Source organism: Lotus japonicus, chromosome 3, assembly GCF_012489685.1.
Source record: "Lotus japonicus ecotype B-129 chromosome 3, LjGifu_v1.2".
Taxonomy (NCBI): Eukaryota; Viridiplantae; Streptophyta; class Magnoliopsida; order Fabales; family Fabaceae; genus Lotus; species Lotus japonicus.
In genome coordinates, this window is record NC_080043.1 from 85947041 (window position 1) to 85967999 (window position 20959).

At 34.3% G+C, this 20959-nt stretch overlaps 2 protein-coding genes across 4 annotated transcripts; one reads left to right on the plus strand and one right to left on the minus strand.

The window, feature by feature from the left end:
• Positions 1-675: 675 nt before the first annotated feature.
• LOC130746816 (phospholipid-transporting ATPase 2) lies at positions 676-15076 on the minus strand. Of its 3 annotated transcripts, none has more exons than XM_057599548.1 (25): positions 14928-15076; positions 13357-13579; positions 12628-12841; positions 11431-11547; positions 11189-11281; positions 10907-11081; positions 10650-10816; positions 10086-10190; positions 9685-9782; positions 9447-9589; positions 8468-8564; positions 8213-8322; positions 7980-8144; positions 6270-6424; positions 6112-6192; positions 5804-5924; positions 5098-5204; positions 4490-4621; positions 4050-4203; positions 3600-3717; positions 3127-3300; positions 2845-2896; positions 2500-2627; positions 1608-1758; positions 676-1193 (listed from the first exon to the last, which is right to left on the minus strand). In XM_057599548.1, exons 2-25 carry the CDS (start codon positions 13479-13481, stop codon positions 852-854), a joined length of 3324 nt encoding a protein of 1107 aa, XP_057455531.1. In that variant the 5' UTR covers positions 13482-13579; positions 14928-15076; the 3' UTR covers positions 676-851. The 3 variants fall into 3 exon arrangements, with proteins under 3 accessions (XP_057455531.1, XP_057455533.1, XP_057455532.1); XM_057599550.1 differs by lacking the exon at positions 14928-15076 and adding an exon at positions 14815-14926; XM_057599549.1 differs by lacking the exon at positions 14928-15076 and adding an exon at positions 14719-14855.
• A 1456-nt stretch (positions 15077-16532) lies between these two features.
• LOC130746818 (probable aminotransferase TAT2) lies at positions 16533-20576 on the plus strand. Its single transcript, XM_057599551.1, has 7 exons — positions 16533-17030; positions 17823-18162; positions 18378-18596; positions 18758-18817; positions 19074-19229; positions 19332-19425; positions 19507-20576. Exons 1-7 carry the CDS (start codon positions 16756-16758, stop codon positions 19623-19625), a joined length of 1263 nt encoding a protein of 420 aa, XP_057455534.1. The 5' UTR covers positions 16533-16755; the 3' UTR covers positions 19626-20576.
• The last annotated feature ends 383 nt before the right edge of the window (positions 20577-20959 follow it).

The window sequence follows — 20959 nt, forward strand, 5'->3', positions numbered from 1 at the left end:
GCATTTTTTTCATACCGCAATTTTAAAAGCGGTATGTTGATGAAATGAATAGGTGTGGGCATGACATCAATAGATTTTCCCATTGCTTGGTTGCAGATTATAACAGCCATCTCAAACTCCATTGTTTGTTTATACTCATTGTTCAATTTTCTCCTTTAGGACAGTGGCTGTGCTGCCCATGCAGCAGCAAGGTGTCCCTTAGTGTGTTTGGGTTTCCATTGAATTCAACGTGACAAAATTATGCCTTTTCAATAAATCCAACGTGACAAATTCTAATTTCTCTATTGATGCATTGAGATACGTGAAATCACATTTGCATTTGCATCAACGTCAAAACAAACATACATAATAATAGGTTCAATCGATGCTACCTTGCGATGCAATTTGCAGTTTAGTTTTAAAGATGGTTGGTGGAGAGCTGTATATATGTGACGGAGCTGAAGATTTGTTCCAAAGGCCCTAAGTTCTAATACTCTTCCATAAAAGTAACGTAACCCCTGTAGGAGATTATAAGCTAATAATTACTTGTATTGCAGAAAAGAAATCAAATTTTCCAGACATAAGGAGGAAGAATTTCACCTATTCATTAGGAGGCCTAGAACAATTAATGTCTCCCGTTGGAAATTGGAAAGCAAAAACAAATAATATCAAGCCAATCAGATAATAATCTAAAGATTTCGGAGAACTCATTTCCTTTTAACCTATAATGGCTCTTTCGAGGTGTCAATTTTACAAAATAATTAGTATACAAGGAACCATTTCAGTGTTTGAATATCCGTTAGCAATGATCAAAAACATCTTTTACAAAATTCATATCTCGCATCTAGAGCTCTTCCAACTGCTTATTGATTTCAGTTGTCCTTGCAATTTCTTGTGTAGCTACTAGAAAGTGATAATCTTGACTGAGACTGAAAAAAATCAAATGGTGTCGCTGCTCCAAAAGATCTTCTGGTGGAATTTGGAGAATCTGATAAAAGAGGTTCATAAACAGGATTTCTGATTTTGGGTTGTGTTATTGACAAGGTAGAAACATCTTTCTCTATAGATCTGGGCTGAGGCTCAATGGTGCCAAGAGACAAAATTGGTCCCCCTTGGCGTTCAGCCTGCTGAAGTGCATTGATTTTGCTTGACCTATATGTATATCGAAAGTACTTGATGGCTAGAATTGGACCCATTCCGGCTGCAGTCATGAGCTGTATGAAAATATAGTTCCAATCAGAGAATAATCAATGCAATTCAATAGATACAATGTTTAACCCAAAAATAAAGTGTGTATGAATTTGGCTCCTCGCTAGATCCTTACGATCAATGTTAATTTATTCAGGCAAAGAAATAAATATTTGAATTCTACCAGGGAAAGAGGAATGTGGGATTAAGTACAAAGCTTTAGGGCAACATTTGAATGTGATTCTCATGAACTAAAACAGTAAAGGCAAACGCGGAAAGTTTCGGTTGTTCTTTTTCCTGTTTTCAAGATTTCATAAAAGAAAATAGTAAATAAACAAAATCTTGTATACATCCCTCGCTTGGGAGGAAGGGGCGGGACAGTAATAGATGAAAAGTGAAAAATTTCCCATCAAGTAAAAAAGATGTACAAAGATACTTACAAAAATTGTTATCCAATATGATGGTTGTCGACACAACCGAAACATGATTGTATACATCCCTGATGAAGGAAGAGCACTGAACATCCAGTTGATGACATAAAACCCAACCAAGTTACCCCATATAGCAGCATGTTGCAATATTGTAAAGGAACTGCAGGCACCAAACGTAAGTCAGACAATCTAACCAGAATTTTTTTTGGAGCAGTTTGAAGCAAGTACTTTCAAACAAATGATTCTTTTCCCAATTTCCTCACCAATTAAATTAGTCAACTAAAAAAGAAAATAGTTAAGTGTACTACCCTCTCTTAAGAAGTTTAAACTACACTGCCTCTCCCCTCTAAGAGTAAATGTATAACACAAATCATTTTAATATAAATGAACCTCTTAGCAGATGTAAGTGATAGTGGACTCTCTCAGAAATATTTTATTCTCTCTGCAACTTCTAGTGTTCGTACTAGCTAGTTTTGAACATCTTATTGGTTTTAGAACTTTAGAAGATGACATGAAGTTCTAAACACCCCTAATAGCAGCATTCAAATTTCACCCAAAATCCTTATTTTATCTGTCTCAAAGATGATAGTGGGAGTTTCGAACTAATTGCCTGTGATGTTGAGAATCATATGAGAAAAATATTCCTAAGAAACTTGTAACATAGACTGAAGTATACGTATTCATCTTTCAAGGAACGAGAGTGTGATCAAAATAAGAGGAGAGCTCAGGGAGGGGATTGTAATTTACCTAAAAAACACCAAAATAATCTTTTTCATTAACAATGGAAATTGGAAACTATACACACTAGTTAGTTCTTTTAATTCATTACTAACAGCTAAGCACCCAAAGTTGAAGAATCAAAGATCTTGTGTTATGATAAGCAATTGCATTAATAGCTTACTTGGTCTCCATTGTTACCACAAAAGCTTGCAACCATATACAACCGGAAAGTGCCACCATTGAAATCTCCTCCATTTCACTTTTATCATAAGCATAGGCATGTATGCTTATTACAAACACAACTATTGCCTGCAAATGACGATCAATACCAATGAGAAACTAACAGGCATAAAGTGTTCATAAAACTAAATAATTGTTTTAGAAAACAATTTAAGATGCACTTTTTTATGGAAGAAAACATCGGAGCTCAAGATTATAAGCTTCCTATGAACTCATCATCTAGTAATTTATAAATAATTGGTTATGCTCAATGTAAATATCAAAACAGCTAACAAACAACACTTACATGGAAGAGAGATCGGCCAAACCATCCAGCAAATGTACTAGGATTTAGAAGCCTGTCCAATATTTATAGTCAATTTATGATTACAATACAAATGAAGTGACTATTCAGAGCAAATTAAAAAGTTTTTCCACTTCTGTTTTTCAGTTGCTGCTATAAAAAAGTGGCAATATGAGAAGGGGGAAATTGTGTTCGTTTACACCAAACGGGAAATTCAAAAAAAAAAAAAAGAGAAGACTTGGTTGTGTGTAAAACAGAAAGGAAAATTGCAGCATAATGGCAAACCTTCCCGCTTGGCAATAAAATAAAATTTGAGGATGCTGCAACACAGTTTCCTCACTGAGATCTTTGTCAAGTACACTGACAAGAACAGGAATACTAGTGTAGAAAACATTATAAGCCATCAAGCTAACAGAATTGAAGAGGCTAGTTCCAGAGACACCTGAAATAAATGAAAAACTGAAGTGCGATTGTTAGTACATTAAGATTTCAGAATAGAATGAAATTAGAACGCCCCTTAATGCATGGCAAGTTGGCAACATTTGAATTCATTAACAATGACCACAAAAGGATAAAGAGAAATGAAAAACAATGCATAATTTTTCCCTTTTTTTTTCTGGGCCACTTGTGGGTGTTTCTGGTGTACTTCATTGTATTTAGCTACCTCAGTCTTTCATGTTAGGACACCTATTTTAAAAAATAATTGACTGCTTCATGAAGAAAAGAAAATAGGAAGGCCATTGTTGGAAGAAACTCACAAGATTTGGATGAAGCATATTAGTAGGGACTTGTAGAATGAATATTGAGAAAGAAATGCTGTACGGTTGTAAGAATACCGGCCATGGACCAGAATTAATCTCTTCAGGAATCTAAACTCTGCAAATTAACAGAAGAATCATAACATCAGGAATGGAATCTGGTAGTCATGGAAATAATAGTAGAATGAGAAGCAGCAATCTGCCACACAATTTCCAATAACTGAAAACCATAAACATTGAAAAGTGTTGGATCAAATTAAGGTTGCAATAAAATGAAAAAGTTATTGATAGAAGTTCTGAGACAGAACAGCAACAGAAGTTGAACCATTGGTGCGAAATATCTGACTGAATTGTAAATGGGAAAAAGAAAAAGATACTGGGCAAACTGTATTGAAAGTTGAAACTAGTATACATCATGACTGCACATGTGAAAAACAAAACAAGACTTACTTCCAATACTGTAATCAGCCGCTCTTGCTGCCTGCAATCCTTCTCTGCCACTGATGCCCACACCAATATCAGCTTGTTGAATCATCCTTACATCATTCCCACCATCGCCAATTGCCAAGGTTCTATAATCACATGATTTTAAGATCTGAACAAGCTGCAACAAGTAGTGGTATACAGGAACCAGTGCCATTACTTTCTGATAAATTAAGCAGAAACAACACTAACAACAGTATTATGATTCTCTTGAAGGAAAGCATAAGAAATTGGTCTCATTGTCCCCTTCTTCTGATAAGTTCACTCAAAAGAACAAAGATAGCACAAGTCTAGTATATAACAAGGAGAAAGGAGCAAAAAAAAAAAAGAAACGTAAAGCACAGTATCTTAAACAACACAAGGCAACATATTCTTATATGCAGAAAAAATTGTCAATAAAAAAATACCTGTGCTTTTTGTGATGGGGTCACACGACAACATATAGCTGTCCTTGACAATACAGCCAGCTCAGTGAAAGCTTTACGGTAGTGGTTAAGTGCAATCTCAAGTGCCCAGCCATCAATAACAAAAGCCACATCCTGTTTAAGGGAGCAGAACAATAAACGGATAAATTTTTAAAACCTTTTAAATTATCTTGATCTGCATATGTATATGTTAGCTCAAAGGAAGCCCATCGGCAGATTTGTTTATCTAGATAGGAAAAGAAATCAGTAGTGCGATATGGCACGACATTAGTCACGCAGAAGGGGATAATTTTTTTTATCACTTGGATTGTTTGACAGAATTCAAATGGGAAGTGGTCACTATTTGGGGACGTTTACTGTTAGCCAATTACAATTTACCAACTATACTGTATGGCTCTCGTTTTGTGCCAGATAGCATTTTCCAAGAGAAATTTATTAGGTAAGAGAAAGAAAAAAGTACAAGAGCATATAAAAAGATATCCTCCAAAGGAAACCACATAAATACAAAAATCAGAATGAACAAGAAACAATATCATATAAGCAAAGCTTCCCAATGACTAGAAGTTGATACAGACAAGTATAACCAGTACCTTGGGTTCAGAGGTAGTTATCCGCATTGTACGAAGCACTCTCTCTAAGCTTCTGCAAACTTCATCCTCTGTTTTCCCATCAATTAATAGAAGCTGTCCCTTCGGTTCTGTTTTTTGTGTGTGGGGAGATTTGAGAGAATGAAAGCTTTTCAGTATTCAGTATGACCACCATAAATTAAAAACCTTCCACAGAAGGGTGCATAAAACTAATCAAACATTCAAACATCAAACTTTAAGCAAATTGTGAATATATACACGTAGCCAAGCTCTTAAAAATATGGACTACAAGCACAATAACAACAACCAAGCCTTTCCCCACAAGGCAGAGTCAGCTACAGTAAATGCTATTTCATTTAATCCCTTTATCAATGGTATTTTTCCTATTTGGCTATCCAATTTAAACAATTTAGTTCTGCTCTTAATATCCGTACAGTTGAGCCTTGCGAACAGCCATCTGAATTATCCTTCAGACTTCAGAGCAATTGGTACAGTTCTCACCATTTATTCACTTACTCCCCAAATAAATGAGGCATACAGAAGAGAAACGGGGGATAAACACTACATAAACAGAGAAAATGGGAAAATAACCATGGATCATATTGAGACTCTAATTGATTCTTTGGACAGACTCAAACACAATAAGTTTACAATTTACAAGACGGATAAGACAACTCTAATACTCTATATTATCTCAAATCTGAACTACCTGGAGAGATAAAATTACATGACAGGGCAATTTGTATTGCAGTATTCTGCTTGTCTCCTGTTAGCATCCAAAAATTTATTCCAGCTTTTCTTAGTGTTTCTATTGTTTCAGGAACTCCATCCTGAAAGATATCAAATAAAAAAGATATGATGAGACTCTTCATATAGAAACACAAGTAAACTTTCTGCTTCAATTTTCCCCCCTTTATCTCTTTAATCATCTAAGTAGACAGAAATTCAGAATTTTTTTAAGGTTTTATAAATAATATCTAAGAATTAGATCCTTTTCTGCAAATACAGCATATTCACCTGTAAACGATCCTCTATTGCTGTTACACCAAGAATTTCAAAGTCATGTTCTAATCGTTGGCATGCCTCAGCTACTCTCCACTGTGAAAGAAATTAAACTGAGAAAGCAAGTTCTTATAGTTACAGTATATAAAATCAGTAACAAGTGTTCTCTTTACCTCCCTATCAACTAAAGTGCTACTAGCCTCTTTAAACATCAAAGACCATTCTCGATACTCGTCTTTACTTAACTCACGCCAAGCAATACATAGCGTCCGTAGACCCAAGTGAGAATATTGCTCCACAGCTTCAATAAAATGCCGGGTTTGCTGCCCTGCAGTAAGCAATTGTGTAAATTGTAAAAATAAACTGTCCAACAAATGTAGGCATCAAAACAATGTTTTATGACAAAACCCAATAATATAAGCCAACCTTAATAATAATTGGTTTGAATTGGATTTATAGCTTGCTTTTTTTCCTGTAATGGACTTGTAGATTGCTTTTTGAAACTTCTTTGGTGATACTTTTTTACATTACATATTATCTAACATATCAACTAAAATATTCATAGATTTAAATCCTTAATCACAGCTATTTTGGGGATTCATTTAATGCTAGACATTTTGTTAGCCTTTTAGGGTGGGGCCATGCGAAAAATCATAAATTTGTGGCTGAACCCAAGCCGTATGACCAGTAGTTTTGAAACAATCCAAGTCATCTAAATCATATGATCAATTTTGGTTGGAATTGGATAGACTGTATTGGTTTGTTCAGCCATGTAAAATAAGTCAGTAAATGAACAGGATCCAAAAAAAAAGGAGAGGACAATTAAGATACATCACTATAGCATAAAGGCTGAGCCACCACGTAATATAGGTCAAAAGGAAACGATTAAAAGAATTTAGGAAACAATTCAGCATCTACATTTGGCAAGTATATCATGAAGTTGTTCCAACAACAACACATGAACATTAAAACTTGATACCTCACTCTTAGTAACAGACCCCCAACTTGGAAGGTGTATAAAAGAAGAAATGATGGGCCCTATGGTCCAGCTGGTTATATATAGTGACGAGGCCAGAACATTTTTATTAAATATATTATATAGTAATTGGGAGAGAATGTATTTTATATTTCTGTAACTAAGAAAAAATATTTTATTAAGTCAGATAGAATATTTGTATTAAATATAGTAATTAAGAAAGTATAACTTAGGGGAGAATATATTTGGAGATTAGGGAAGAATATGGGGGCAGGGAAACAGTAGTGTAAGGGTTAGGACTTAGGAGACAACAGTATTTTCGAATTCCTGGGCTCTGATACCAAATGATAAAAACCTCAGGAAGAACCACACCACAAAAAGCTAGTTGTAGTTGGAGAGTCTAATAAACTCCACACCAGAATCTCACTTCCAATGTGGGACTTAATGTCTCATACCTTGCAATTGGATCCTATCACTCACTCCCTACTCATCTGAAATCACATTACCCTCTGATTCAAGGCTAGCAGCAGACCATATTCATATGTAAAGAACAACTAGTTTTTGGAGGAAAATAATAAGCAATCTGAAACAAAAGACATAAATTGAAAGAAATACATAAATAATATTTAATTATCCTAAGTTACTGTTGAGATATTACAGAGATATCGTTGAGATATATTGAAATATTGTTAAGATATTGCATATTTATTCTGATATTATTAGGGATGTGATTGTGTATGATTTGTATCAATATTTCCTTTTTTAGAATAGATAGCTTCTTCCTTATTTGGATTTATTGTTATCCCTAAACCTGTGGGATTACTTTTGTATATATTGTCCTGATTATTATGGAATAAGATAACCAGAATATTTTACTCAAGTCTTACAGATAAACAACAAGTCTTACCAGAACGAGCATATGGAAGCAAAGCCTCATCTGCTCCTTTTGATAGGAGAAGGATCTTCCCATTTTGGCAATCTTGCAATACTACTGACATTCTTTTCCTATCAGAGGTAAACTCCAAGGTTTCCAGGACTTCATACTGAAGTACAGAAGAGTTGAAGTTGACTTCTGTAATATTAAAGTAAATGATTACGAACCTAATCAGTCGAGCTTCCAAAAGGAAAAGTAACATGTACCGAGAATGTTTCCACTCTTGTTGAAGAAAACCATATGCAGCTGAGCAGCAGCATGAACCAGAGCCTCTTCATCCTGAGACTGTGCCTTATACAAGATGTCTCCAGTTTTGCTATATTGACAGTATTAGAAACAAGTAGGGAATTAAAAACTTTTACTCTTTAGGCCTACCAAAAAGATCTTAACTAAGAAAATGCCACTCTTAACAGTTTTCATATCTGTCAATCTGTGCCTGTCAAGGATGAGGGTAGAATCACCTTCGCACAGGTATGACAGTATTACATATTGCCATAACTGTAAGAAATCGTGCAACATCAGAAGAACCGCTGGAAACAGCATTAAGAAGCTCTGCATCTGCACAAGACACTATGTAATTAATCAGGAGGGAAAACTTGCAATCTAAAACAAATACAAAAGAAAATATACCTTCACATAACCTTCAGTGATTAAACAAAAAAAGTCAATGAATGTACACATAACCAGTAAAAGGTGAAAATAAGGAACAAACGTGAACTCCAATGTTCAAATAGATATGAATCATTTCAACATCCTGATGAAATAATTCAGACAATCTTTAAATTTTAGACTTTCCTGTATGAATTATGTATCATAGACGTATTACTTACAGTAGAAAGAAATGTCCCATCTTTGATCAATGTAAAATAATACATGCTTACTAGTTGAGAAATTCAATCTTGTATTTCAATTAAATTATCAGACACCTTGAAAAAGAAAACTAAGACTTGGACCTTTTAATGCTAGAGTCCTCCTGAATACCTCGAGTATGTGAACAGATCAGGCTGCATTAAGGTTTTTAGATAAGCCATTGAACACAATTATGTTATGCCCGTGCAGTTGCTTAATTATATATATAAATACATAATAGTAGAGCGTAAGCTCAAGCATTTCTTTTCCATTTCAATTTATTTAGAATGTAACTCCACACTTTAGTTTAGTTGTTGAAGGAAACAAAATATATAACCTTTCTTTTAGATGGGAACATCACAATTCTGTTTAGATTTCTGAGATCATAAAGGTCACTAGACCAAAGTGCCTAAGATATGATACAACATACTCTAAACCAACTCATTCATTCAGGAAATGATCAACATATCAAGCCAGAAAATTGATATCCAGATGTGATGTCTATTCGAGCACACTTTCCAGTTAAGAAAATTTTTAATACAGCTATTACATGACAACAATAAAAGAAAGAGTTACGCCAACCAACCAGACCTTTCAATGCATCTCCATTATCATTTCCATAGAAAATGCCATTAATACAACATCTTCTAAATATCATCTTATTCTCAGTCAGGGTGCCTGTTTTGTCAGTTAAAATGTACTCGACTTGTCCCAGGTCTTCACTTATCGCTGTACTGCCACATATGACAAACATAATTTATGAAAAAAAATGTCTTAGTCCTAATAATCCCTTAAAGTAGTTAGTAAACAGGATCCTTCAATCACTAACTTTGTTGCATGGGATGGAATACTGGTCTCTACGTCAATCATTTGATGGTCCCAGTCAATAAACTTTGCATATAAGCTCTTCACCAAATCCAGAGATACCTGCCAGAGATGGAACAGTTGGCTGCATCAACTTTAGAAGTGGTTTCTCTCAAAATATTCACACAAACTTGAAATAATCCGAAATTAAATAATAATTGGCATTATACTTATAGGCATTAATCCAAGATCATAACTTTGTAAGAACTTCAGTTTGAATAATAACATTTCACTGAGTTCGATGTTCTTCCCTCACAAGAGTACCACTCTATTTCTTATAATATGGCTCTTTTTAAAATGACAATAGAAATGACAAACACGTTGAAACATATAATGTAATATACAAAACCAATACCAACAGCTCACCTTAATTGAAATGGGTATCATAATAGAACAAAGAAGCTCGAAACGCAAAGGGATTACCAACAGTTCATACCAAGGGCCTTCGTGAGGGTATAGAACATACCATTGCTAAGTAAAAAAAACAGAGAGAGAGAGTCAACCTATATGCATCTTAAGCATAACATTATAAAACATGGAAACTTCAAGAGACTGATTACAGATAAGGCGAAACAGAAGATTAAAAATAAAAAAGAAATCCTTGAAGGATAGAATAGCAATGACACAAAGGACTACAAGAACTATATCCTAAAATTAACCGAAGACCTTCTTCATTGAGGGTACAATTTTCACTTTGCGCAAATAGCCTACATGAAATACAAAGGAAGCAAGAAACCAAGAAGACTTACTCATATTAGAAACAAAATCAAAATTGCAAAGATGCAAGCTCCCAATATGAAAACACTAATGCATGAAAGGACAAAAATGGCAATAAACAGATAAAAAATACGGGTTAACATTGCCCAACAGGTATACCATTTGAGACATTTATATTTGCATATGAAACAAAGTTCAGAAATTGTGACATACTTTCATTGCTTCTGTATTCTTCCAAACGTTACCAGCTATGCCAAGAACCATAACAACAACAATTTGGAATACAAATATAGCACCGGTCAACTTGTCGATCATGGCATCCATAGCAGTGAGTTTTGGTTCTGGGATACCTCTACTCATGCCCAGTTTGGTTTCGTTGCCTAAAGAAACATAATGTGCAGGATACAAAATTCAAACTTCTGAAAAAGATATGGTTCCAAGATTTGAATACGAGTTATATATGAACTTGCCTGTATAAACAGCCACTCCACATGCCCACTCAGTATTTCTCAAGTAACATGACTGAAGAATTGTGTTTTTAATCGTTAAAGGGCATATATCATTGTCAATAAACGGGGGGTACAACCGCATGTTTGCATCAAATCTTCTGATGTCTTTATCTGGATTGGGACACTCAATAACACCCTAGACACACATAAAGAATGAGAGTAATTAAGGTGTCTGATATAATTACTTTACACAGAAACTTATAATAATTCTACCAATTATAGCTATTCTAGATCAAATCTTGCCTTAATTTTGTGCAATAGTTCAACATCAATTCCCATGCAAGCAGAAGGTATGAGCCGTGTCTTCAGATCAGTTTCACCATCCATAGCAGAAGTCTGTATAAAACCCCATGTAATGTATAAGATTAATTATGTTGTTCTTTCCCCAAAAAGAGCAAATATTAAAAAGGAGAATAGTGAAATCATGTTCCTTGCAATGACTCCAGAGAAAGGATCAACTTTAGCATGTTTCATGACATAATTACCTCTACATAGCAAACTCCTTGAGGATCAGAGGTTCCGATCAAAACAAGGTCACAGGGCACTTCATCATTTTCGCGTAGCCATACAATATTACCTACATGAATATCCTGGGCTTGTATCTGCAACACCATCAATGCAAACAGCGCACTAAATAAAAAAGTTAACTTACAGATAAAAAGGTGCATACTGGATAAATGTAAATGATAAAGGTTATGTAACTTTTACGATATACAGCATGGAACGCAGACCAAATTGCATGTGAGCTAGGAAGTAAAAACTTGAAGTCTAACCAGTTTATTGAAGCTTTAGAAGAAGTCCTTTTATGACATAGCTTTATTTTTTCAGATACTCTTTCCAGAGGTTATTTCTTTCAGCTTCTAAGAAAAACACTAAACAGCTATTTTAATATTTTTTATTTTATCTGAAAAAAATATCTATTTATTAGATTTTTTTAGATTTTTTTTTACTAAATAAGCATTCTTCTCTAAAATGCCTAGACAAATGGAACCTAAATTATTTGACTGGTACAAGCAGGTATTTAGTCATATACTACTTAGAATCACAATATCATACAAATCAATGCTTCAAGCATGAGAATGTGCTCATGTACTCCGTTAGGTTTAGCTTGTGGATTAATGGATAAGGCATGTTGCCTATAAATAGGACGCGAGGATGAGTTGGGAGAGCAATCTATTGATCAATTAGTCACTAAAGAAAGGACCTGAATGTTCTGGGAAACTTGTAATATGGCAGAGTTCTTTGTTTTCTTCAATAAAATTAGTGATTCTTGAACCAATTATATCAACTGGTATCAAAACTCCAAATTCCAGGGAGCTACACAAATTTCAATCAAGAAAGAAGCTGTGGATGGGCAGCTAATGCTATGGGCATCACATATGGTTTGAGGAGTATACTCCATACAGGTATACATAAAACTGCTAACTCACAGGCATATTTATAAGCGAAAAAATTAGAAACAATTTCCCAATATTTCAAATTTTCAAAAACCCTAACAGTTACCTTGTGTCTGGGATTTTGATTAAAGTGAAACTCATCTACTCAAATGAAAGAGTAACAGTATCTTTGAAAAAACAGTAAGCTAAGTCCCATCTTACTTTTTCTTACTGATTGTTGTTCTGTTCTCAACTCCTAACACAGTATAAAAATATATTTAAGAAAATCAAATATGAAGTTCGTACAAGTTTCTTGATGCTCTTCTTGACAACCCATACTTCCTTCTCATTTGCCTTTTTGTCTGAAAGATTTCTATTGTAATCATCCCATGCCTCTTTTGATGCAGAGACTGCAAAAATAAAGATAAGTGGACCCCACGTACTGGCAGGATTTACTGGAGTAATGAGAGGCCATAGCTGCAGGCAAGCTATCAGCAAAAAGTACTGATTCATGAACCGGCTGAAAAAAGAGGGAAACCAGTTAGAGTAAAGGTATTTATATTTCATTAGCAATTTAATACAAAAAATTTCCACCAAAGAAAAAATCATTTTGGTTTGCAAAGCATATGTGCCTTAGTCATTCATAACAAGCTTGAACAATATACAAAAAAGAACAAGGTTGAATCTGTAGAATCTTGGATGAGTTAAGTGAATGTCAAATTAAAACTATTTACATCCTCCACATCAATATTTGGTTGCTAATTTTTTTGCTTGACATTCATTTCCTATACTCTTCAGGCTCTCCCCCCCCCTCCCCTAATGGAAATTATATGATTCATGTCCACAAAGAGGATTTGATGAAATGAATTTTCCCTCCTTACAATCAGACCTTTATTATTCAGTATCAAAGATAAGGAAGGAGTTCATACTGGATAACCTTTAAGGTGCGCAAAAATGCATGTGTCTGCATCAATGTAATCATACATTCACACTTGCAATGTAATGAGTGATAAGAAGCATCAGTTGAAAGATTACCTGAACTGTTCCCATAAATTTTTTGGAAGAAAGTTCAATAGAGTATATTTTTTGTTTGATATGCGATTATCACAGTGAACATTATGAGGTGATTCATCATCATTGATGTAAACATAACGCTTCATTGTTGAATTCTGGGCATCAGATTGCGTATTGATATCCACTAGACCTTCATTGCAATGCTCAGAGAGAACAGTTCTGAAAAATCTCAAATAGCCATATTCTACAAGCAATAAGGAGAGGGAAAAAAAAATCAGATTCGTACATAAATCTTGTTATCATGAAAAAATAGAAGAAGGGAAGGATATAACCAAACAGAAGATTCCAAGACTAAAGGATTTAACTCAATAGCAAAAACACTTTTCTATAACCCTCAAAAATACACTGAGCATCTCAATAAGCAGGCCATGTTACCATATTAAGCATCATTCTATTCTTGACATATTTAAATGCAAAATGTTATACGGGTATTCAGCAAGCAATTTATGATGTGCTGTGTATAACACCTATACCTTATGCTAATTAGACCCATCCCTGGTGAGTGATGAGATTCATTGAAAGTCACAAGGCAACTATTTAACATACAAAAAGTACTGAATAATCTTATAACTAGCTAAATATCAGGAAAATATTTCACAGTGAATAACCAAAGACAAACTTAGTCTAATGCATGTATGCATCAATGCACGCACAAAAGCATGGCAGAGGAAAAGGAAAACCACATTAATTTCACCTATAAATCCATCATATGACTTATAACAGAAAGTATATGATATCTTTTTTCAGAAGAAACAAAACCAAACAAATCACTTATAGAAGAACCACCCTATTTTACATGCCAACATTTGGTGCTGCGACATCTAGTTGCCATGTAAGCACACTCTATTTTACAACTTGACAATAAAAAAATAGAAAATCTTTTCAAAAAAAAATTCATCATGTCAATGCTAGTGCACATAAGGAGTAAACTTTCACATGGCCGAAAATTTGTATACTCGTGGAACTCAAACTATAAAAGTCACCACTCAAATTCGAAGATCAAACGCACCCTAGGAATCAGCTAAACTAGGATAACATTTGGTAGACAGATTAGAACAGGATAAGTTATGTTACATCATACATGGTTGATACATGATGAAGGTAAAAATTAAATATAGGTAAAAAAAAAGTTATACATTATGGTAGTGGACAAAACAGAATACATGAGTTTCATTAAATGTCTGATGCATATTAAAAGTAGAACAGAACATGACAATAGACAGAACAAAAAAAAGACAACAGAATCTGTTGTCTCCGATACCGTTTTGTTAGTTCCAAGAGCTGTGTCTACAATTACAGCAGTAACATGACATAAACTGTTACCTTGTTCACCTAAAGACCTGAACTAAATCCTAAATGGAAGGAAATGAAATGAAATGAACAACATGTGTGAATGAATGAAATTCGAAGGAAGCACACCAATTAGCTGAGAATCAATGACAATCGAGTGCGATTGAAGTTGGATTTCAACACTGTAGCATCAAATTTATGCGTTCGATTTGGATGCAGAGAATAGATATAGAAGAATATACCTGTGAAATGTTCTTTCTTCCCTTCCGCACCGAAATACGAAATACGCGTGTTTCTTACTACATGAAGAAAAAGTATTTGACAATACGATCTGATACAATAAGGCAAATGGCTTTCAGATTTTTTTTTTTCTGACGTCGTAAAGATTCATATTTTGTTCATGGGCTGTTTTTTTTTCTGTTAGATCGGAGCATTCATCTTTCTGGACTTTCCCTTTGGGCTTCACATTTATATTTTTTCGATTAAAAGGGTGCAATTTATGTTTCCGATGTGCCAAAATATATTAATTTAATTGATAGAAAATTATTTTAATAATAACTTAAAAAACATATCACTATTTTTGTTATTGATTGAAGGAATTTTAAGTGTTGATTAAAGAAATTAAAAATCTCCGTTTGTTAAATAATTATATTATATTCAAGAAGCAATTAATATTTATTTATGAATGAAATTGAATACTAATTTTTAATATATAGAGTTAGATGGAAGAGTGCATCTTTAATTTTTTTTTAAATGAATTGCATTATTAAGAATAATAAAGCATAGAAGTAAACACATCAAAAGTAATAAACAAAACAAGTTTCAAGGGAACTTCCTCCATCTAAATACAGTTAGGATAAGAGAAAGTTTCCTTAATTAGCCAAAAAATCTGCAACACTATAACCACCCCTACAAACAAAAGTAAACTCAGAATGAGGACATAAGATTTTATCTTCTCTGATGATGTGTAGGGCAGTTTGTGCAAAAACAGTGGTTTCTGGGAGCTCTACCATTTTATAATTGATTTTAAAACCAAAATTAATTACCTAAAAAAGCTTATGTGAGTAGAATTTTAAGGCCAAAATTGATTATGAGGAAATAGAAGTTTATGCAAATATGTTATTAAGGTACCAAAACTTCCATGTACATTACCTATTGAAAAATTCTTTGAATAACTCAAGTATTAGTCGAGTGGAGTATCATAGAGTCTCGTATTTAATAGGTTGAAAGGTTTAAACTTCAACTCACCTCAGTAGAGTGAAGTAAATATAAGTCTACTGTAAATGTTTTTGAGTTCGACAATTTTTCGCTACTTTGGAATAGAGCACCATCTTCTCTCTCCATATTTTTTTTTGGAAAATAAATAACGAAAATAGTATTGCAATGAATAATCATATATATATAGACTGATGTCAATGGACAATACTATGACGAATGGTTGAATGTATAAGTCCTTTTATCTTATCCAATTCTTTTGTTTTTTTTTAAATGTGTTCTTTATTGGAATGTAGGTTAATATGGGTTTCTTTTTTAACTTTACGTGTGCTAACATGAGTTTTAAAGTATATCAAAACACATTACATCTCTAACATTTTTTATGTGCACCACCAACAAGTTTAAAAGTATATAGATAACCAAATTGAGTTTTGTCTACCAACAAGTTTATTTTCCATACACATAACTGACATTTGAATCTTTTGACAATATGATTAAGAAAGTCAGCTATGAGAACAATTGCACTCGGTATTGCGTGTCTAACTAAATCACAGACTGTCAGACTGATGTAATGCCATATAACTAAATATAACTAATGCATATTAAAACAACAGAAATGGAATCCACAACGTGCTGGGGACATTTTCTGATTACATTTAAGGACAAATAAGTTTATGTTCAGACATTAATCCCACCCACTCTCAAAGATAAATGGATTCAAACCCTTCCAGACATTGATATAACACAAGTAGGATTTATTTTCCACGATCGGCATTTTCTTATTTGGATCATAGCTCCTCTCCTTCAGTTCATATTACTTGTATTGGTTGACCAATCTCAGATAGAACTAAGCAAATGGAGAGCGGAAGTGAGAAGTGGAATTTCAAAGGGAACAAAGGGCTCAATGCTTCAGCCATCTCTGTGAGAAGGGTGTATAACATGATCAGGAATAGCATCAACAACAATGAAAACAACAACTACAAACATGTGGTTGGTCTCTGTCGTGTAGATCCCACTGATAATCCATTGTTTCGGACTGCCCCTGTTGCTCCTGATGCTGTTGCAACTGCTGCTCACTCCTTCAACTTCAACGGTTACCCTCCCACTGCTGGCTTACCTGATGCAAAGAGGTTTGTTTCCCTCTCAAGTCTCAACTAGATAAAAATGCTATTCATTTATCAAGTTGTAATACTAATTGGTAATAAAATGATGGTAATTAGTAAGAGCAGATGCGACGAGAGAATTAGTTACGGCTGTCTGTCATGGATACACTGGTTAAAAAAATGTAGTCATAGTCATAGGTGGAAAGAGGAAGGTGATTTTAATAATCCATTATTGACATTGGTAATTTGGTAATCTTAAACACATGGGTTCTTTCTGAAATGAGATTGCTCGGATTGGACATCTATAATTTGGTACTCTTATAACACATTTGGGTTCTTCCTGAAATGAAATTGCTTGGATCTTCGTACTTCTGGTGGTGGTGCACGACCTTGACTGACTTAGCTTGCACGCAAGAGTGTACTTGTAGAAGACACTCTGTCACGCAAGTTAGTGAGAGAGTAAAGAGAGAATCTTAGAGTCTAAGAAAAACTCAGAGTTTTGCATAAGACTGTCGTAACTATCTCTCCAAGTCATTAGGAAACCTTATGGAGGGATTCCCAAGGTCATAGCCGCCTCTAGACAACTTTGTGTGATTGTCGGTAAATATGTCGCCACGAGGCCGATCGACATAAGTTGGGACATGACATTTCTTCACTGAGTCATCTCATCCGCCCTTATAGTACTCACTTAGTTGCTAGACTTTATGGGCTTGGTCGGAACAACGTAAATATGCATGCATTTGTAATTTCTGGAGCTAAAAATCAATTTAACATGTTTATACATGATGATTTGGTAATGTGTTACTATTTCCTAAACAGGGCTATTGCAAATTATCTCTCATCTGATCTTCCATACCAGTTATCACCAGACAATGTTTCTCTCACCCTTGGTGGCACACAAGCTATAGATATAATCTTACCTGCCCTTGCACGTCCTGGTGCCAACATTCTCCTTCCAAGACCAGGGTACCCTCAATATGATGCTTGTGCCGCTTGTTGTCTCCTTGAGGTTCGGTACTTTGATCTCTTGCCTGAGAGAGGATGGGAGGTAGACCTTAATTCCCTTGAAGCTCTAGCAGATGAGAATACTGTGGCCATGGTCATCATCAATCCTAGCAATCCATGTGGGAATGTGTACACGTCCCAACATTTAAATAAGGTACATATCACATGTTTGGATGAGCTTAAATTTCCTAGTAACCGATTATGATATTCAGAAACTACTTACTTTAGAAGCTTCCTCAGTTCCTCCTATAATTCTTTCTGATTTTAAAATTAATTTAAGAACCATTTCCGAACTTGCTAATAATAGTCTTAAACTTCATTGTTTCAGAGTAAGAAACAAAATGTGACAATTTTTTAGGACTCTTGTAGGTTGCTGAGACTGCAAGGAAACTTGGAATCTGTGTGATTTCTGATGAAGTTTATGGCTATGTAGCTTATGGAAACAATCCATTTGTTCCAATGGGAGTGTTTGCTCCAACAGTACCAGTTATCACAATTGGGTCCTTATCAAAAAGATGGTTGGTTCCTGGTTGGAGAATTGGTTGGATAGCCACAATGGACCCCCACGGAATTCTTCAAAAAACTGGGGTTAATGTTTTTTACCTTTTGTTTTTTCAACCTTTTGTACTTGATAGTTATATCAGTCTAAGAGATTTCTCTTTTATCAAGATCAATTGGAATACAGATTTTTGTTAGCATAGATATCTTTATATTTGAATGATTATGCAATTGTTTTCTTTCTTTATCAGATCAAGACAAATATTATCAGCTATTTGGAGATCACTTCTCACCCTCCAACCATCATGCAGGTAACAAATGGAATCTATGCATAAACAAAACACAAGTATTATATTGTTAAACTATTTTGTTTTCTTCAGCTGAACAGATCAATAAGCATACATTCAGAACTTAATAGTAATACATGTTTTATAGGAAAATTTGAATAGAGATATAGTTTCTCTTATACCCAGACTCTCCTATATGTTGGTTTGTAGATGCCCGTATCTTTTTTTATCATGTTGTTTTCTATTATAAAACAAAAATTACAGCAAGTTAGGCTTGCAGGCAGCAATACCTCAAATCCTTGAGAGAACAGATGGTGATTTTCATTTAAAAAATCTTAATATAATGAGAGAGGCTGCAAACAAATTCTATGATGTATGCAAGGGGATCCCTTGCTTGACATGCCCTCACAAACCTGAAGGAGCCATGGCTGCGATGGTAAGTTGGACAAAAAGTTATGAGGTTTTCATCATGTTATAAATTTAGCATGGAGTCATCTTATTACACATAAAACAATTAACAGTATATTGAATGAATCAGGTGAAGATTAACTTCTCACAAGTTAAGGACATTGTTGATGATATGGATTTCTGTGTCAAGCTGGCCAAAGAGGAATCTGTACTTCTTCTTCCTGGTAAGAATTCAATTGGTAAATAGAATAAAGTCATGTATGATGAGAGTTTCTCTTTATTGATCTTATTATACTTGCTTGCAGGTGTTACTGTTGGACTCAAGAATTGGGTTCGTATTAGTCTTGCTGTTGACCCTTCTGAACTTGAAGAGGGTCTTAGCAGGATAAAAGCATTCAGCCTTCGGTATGCCAAGATGTCATAAATAGTGTAACATGGGAGGCTGTGTTGAATACTAGGTCTCTATATCCAATTTAGTTAAGGACTTATGGCAATAAGTTCTTATCACAAAAGGATCTGTTAATAAGCAAATTTGAGAAACACAACTTAATTAAGCACTTATGGTCATAAGCGCTTATAATAATACGCGCTTATTCATAAGCTATTTTAAAATATTTATTGAAATAAATAAAAAATAAGCTATATATAAGCATAAGCTCTTTTCCATGAGCTATCCTGAGGCCCAGTTTGGAAGAGCTTATTTGAGCTTATCTGATAGCATAAGCTCTTATGCCAGTGTTTGGAAGGGCTTATGCAAACAGCTTATGGCCTGCCATAAGCTCTTTTCAGCTTATTTTCATAAGCTACTCAGGATAGCTTATGAAAAACAGCTTATGCTTATATACAGCTTATTTTTAATTTAATTTAATAAATTTTTAAAAATAGCTTATGAATAAGCGCTTATGTCATAAGCGCTTATGACCATAAGCGCTTAATTAAGCTGTTTTTCCAAACGGGGCCTGAATAACTTATGAAAATAAGCTCAAAGTAGCTTATGGTAGGCCATAAGCTGTTTGCATAAGCTCTCTCAAACACTGGCATAAGAGCTTATGCTATCAAATAAGCTCAAATATGTTCTTCCAAACGGGACCTATGGGTAAACATAAACTCTTATTAATAAGCTAATTCGAATAATTTATGAAAAATAAGTTCAAACATGTATGTGAATGAAATTCGAAGGAAGCACACCAATTAGCTGAGGATCATCGACAATCGAGTGCGATTGAAGTTGGATTTCAACACTGCAGCATGAAATGTATGCGTTCGATTTGAATGCAGAGAATACGAAATGGCTTCTTTTATTTTTTTTGGTCAAACGAAAATGGCTTCATATTCATATTTTGTTAATGGCTATGTTACACTGGAGCATTCATCATTCTTGACTTTCCTTTTGGGCTTCTGATTCATTTTTTCCATGATAAAAAAAGGATAAATATGTTTTTTATCCTCCTAAAAATAGTGAATTATTAATTTTAGTCTCCTTTTAATTTTTTTCATTAATATTGATTCCCTAAAATAGTAAATTATTGAATTTGGTCCCTCCGTTCATCTCGATGGCATTCTGTGGCGGTTTAAACCACCACTAACACATTTTATAGCGGTTTAAAAAACTGTCACTAATACACTAAAACTACCACAAAATGTGTTAATGACAGTTTAAACGACTACAAAATTGAATGGAGGGACTAAATTCAATAATTTGCTAATTTTTTTATGGAAATAATTTGCTACTTTACGAGGACTAAATAAAAAATTAAA

Excerpts from the sequence above, each read along its gene's own strand:
- LOC130746816 (XM_057599548.1), bottom strand. The coding sequence starts at position 13,481 with ATGAAGCGTTATGTTTACATCAATGATGATGAATCACCTCATAATGTT. Across the intron at positions 12,842-13,356 it reads AATTTATGGGAACAGTTCAG|CCGGTTCATGAATCAGTACT; the intron begins GTAATCTTTCAA and ends CTCTTTTTTCAG. Across the intron at positions 8,323-8,467 it reads ACTGTCATACCTGTGCGAAG|CAAAACTGGAGACATCTTGT; the intron begins GTGATTCTACCC and ends CTGTCAATATAG.
- LOC130746818 (XM_057599551.1), top strand. The coding sequence starts at position 16,756 with ATGGAGAGCGGAAGTGAGAAGTGGAATTTCAAAGGGAACAAAGGGCTC. Across the intron at positions 19,230-19,331 it reads AAGGAGCCATGGCTGCGATG|GTGAAGATTAACTTCTCACA; the intron begins GTAAGTTGGACA and ends TGAATGAATCAG. Across the intron at positions 19,426-19,506 it reads ATCTGTACTTCTTCTTCCTG|GTGTTACTGTTGGACTCAAG; the intron begins GTAAGAATTCAA and ends ACTTGCTTGCAG.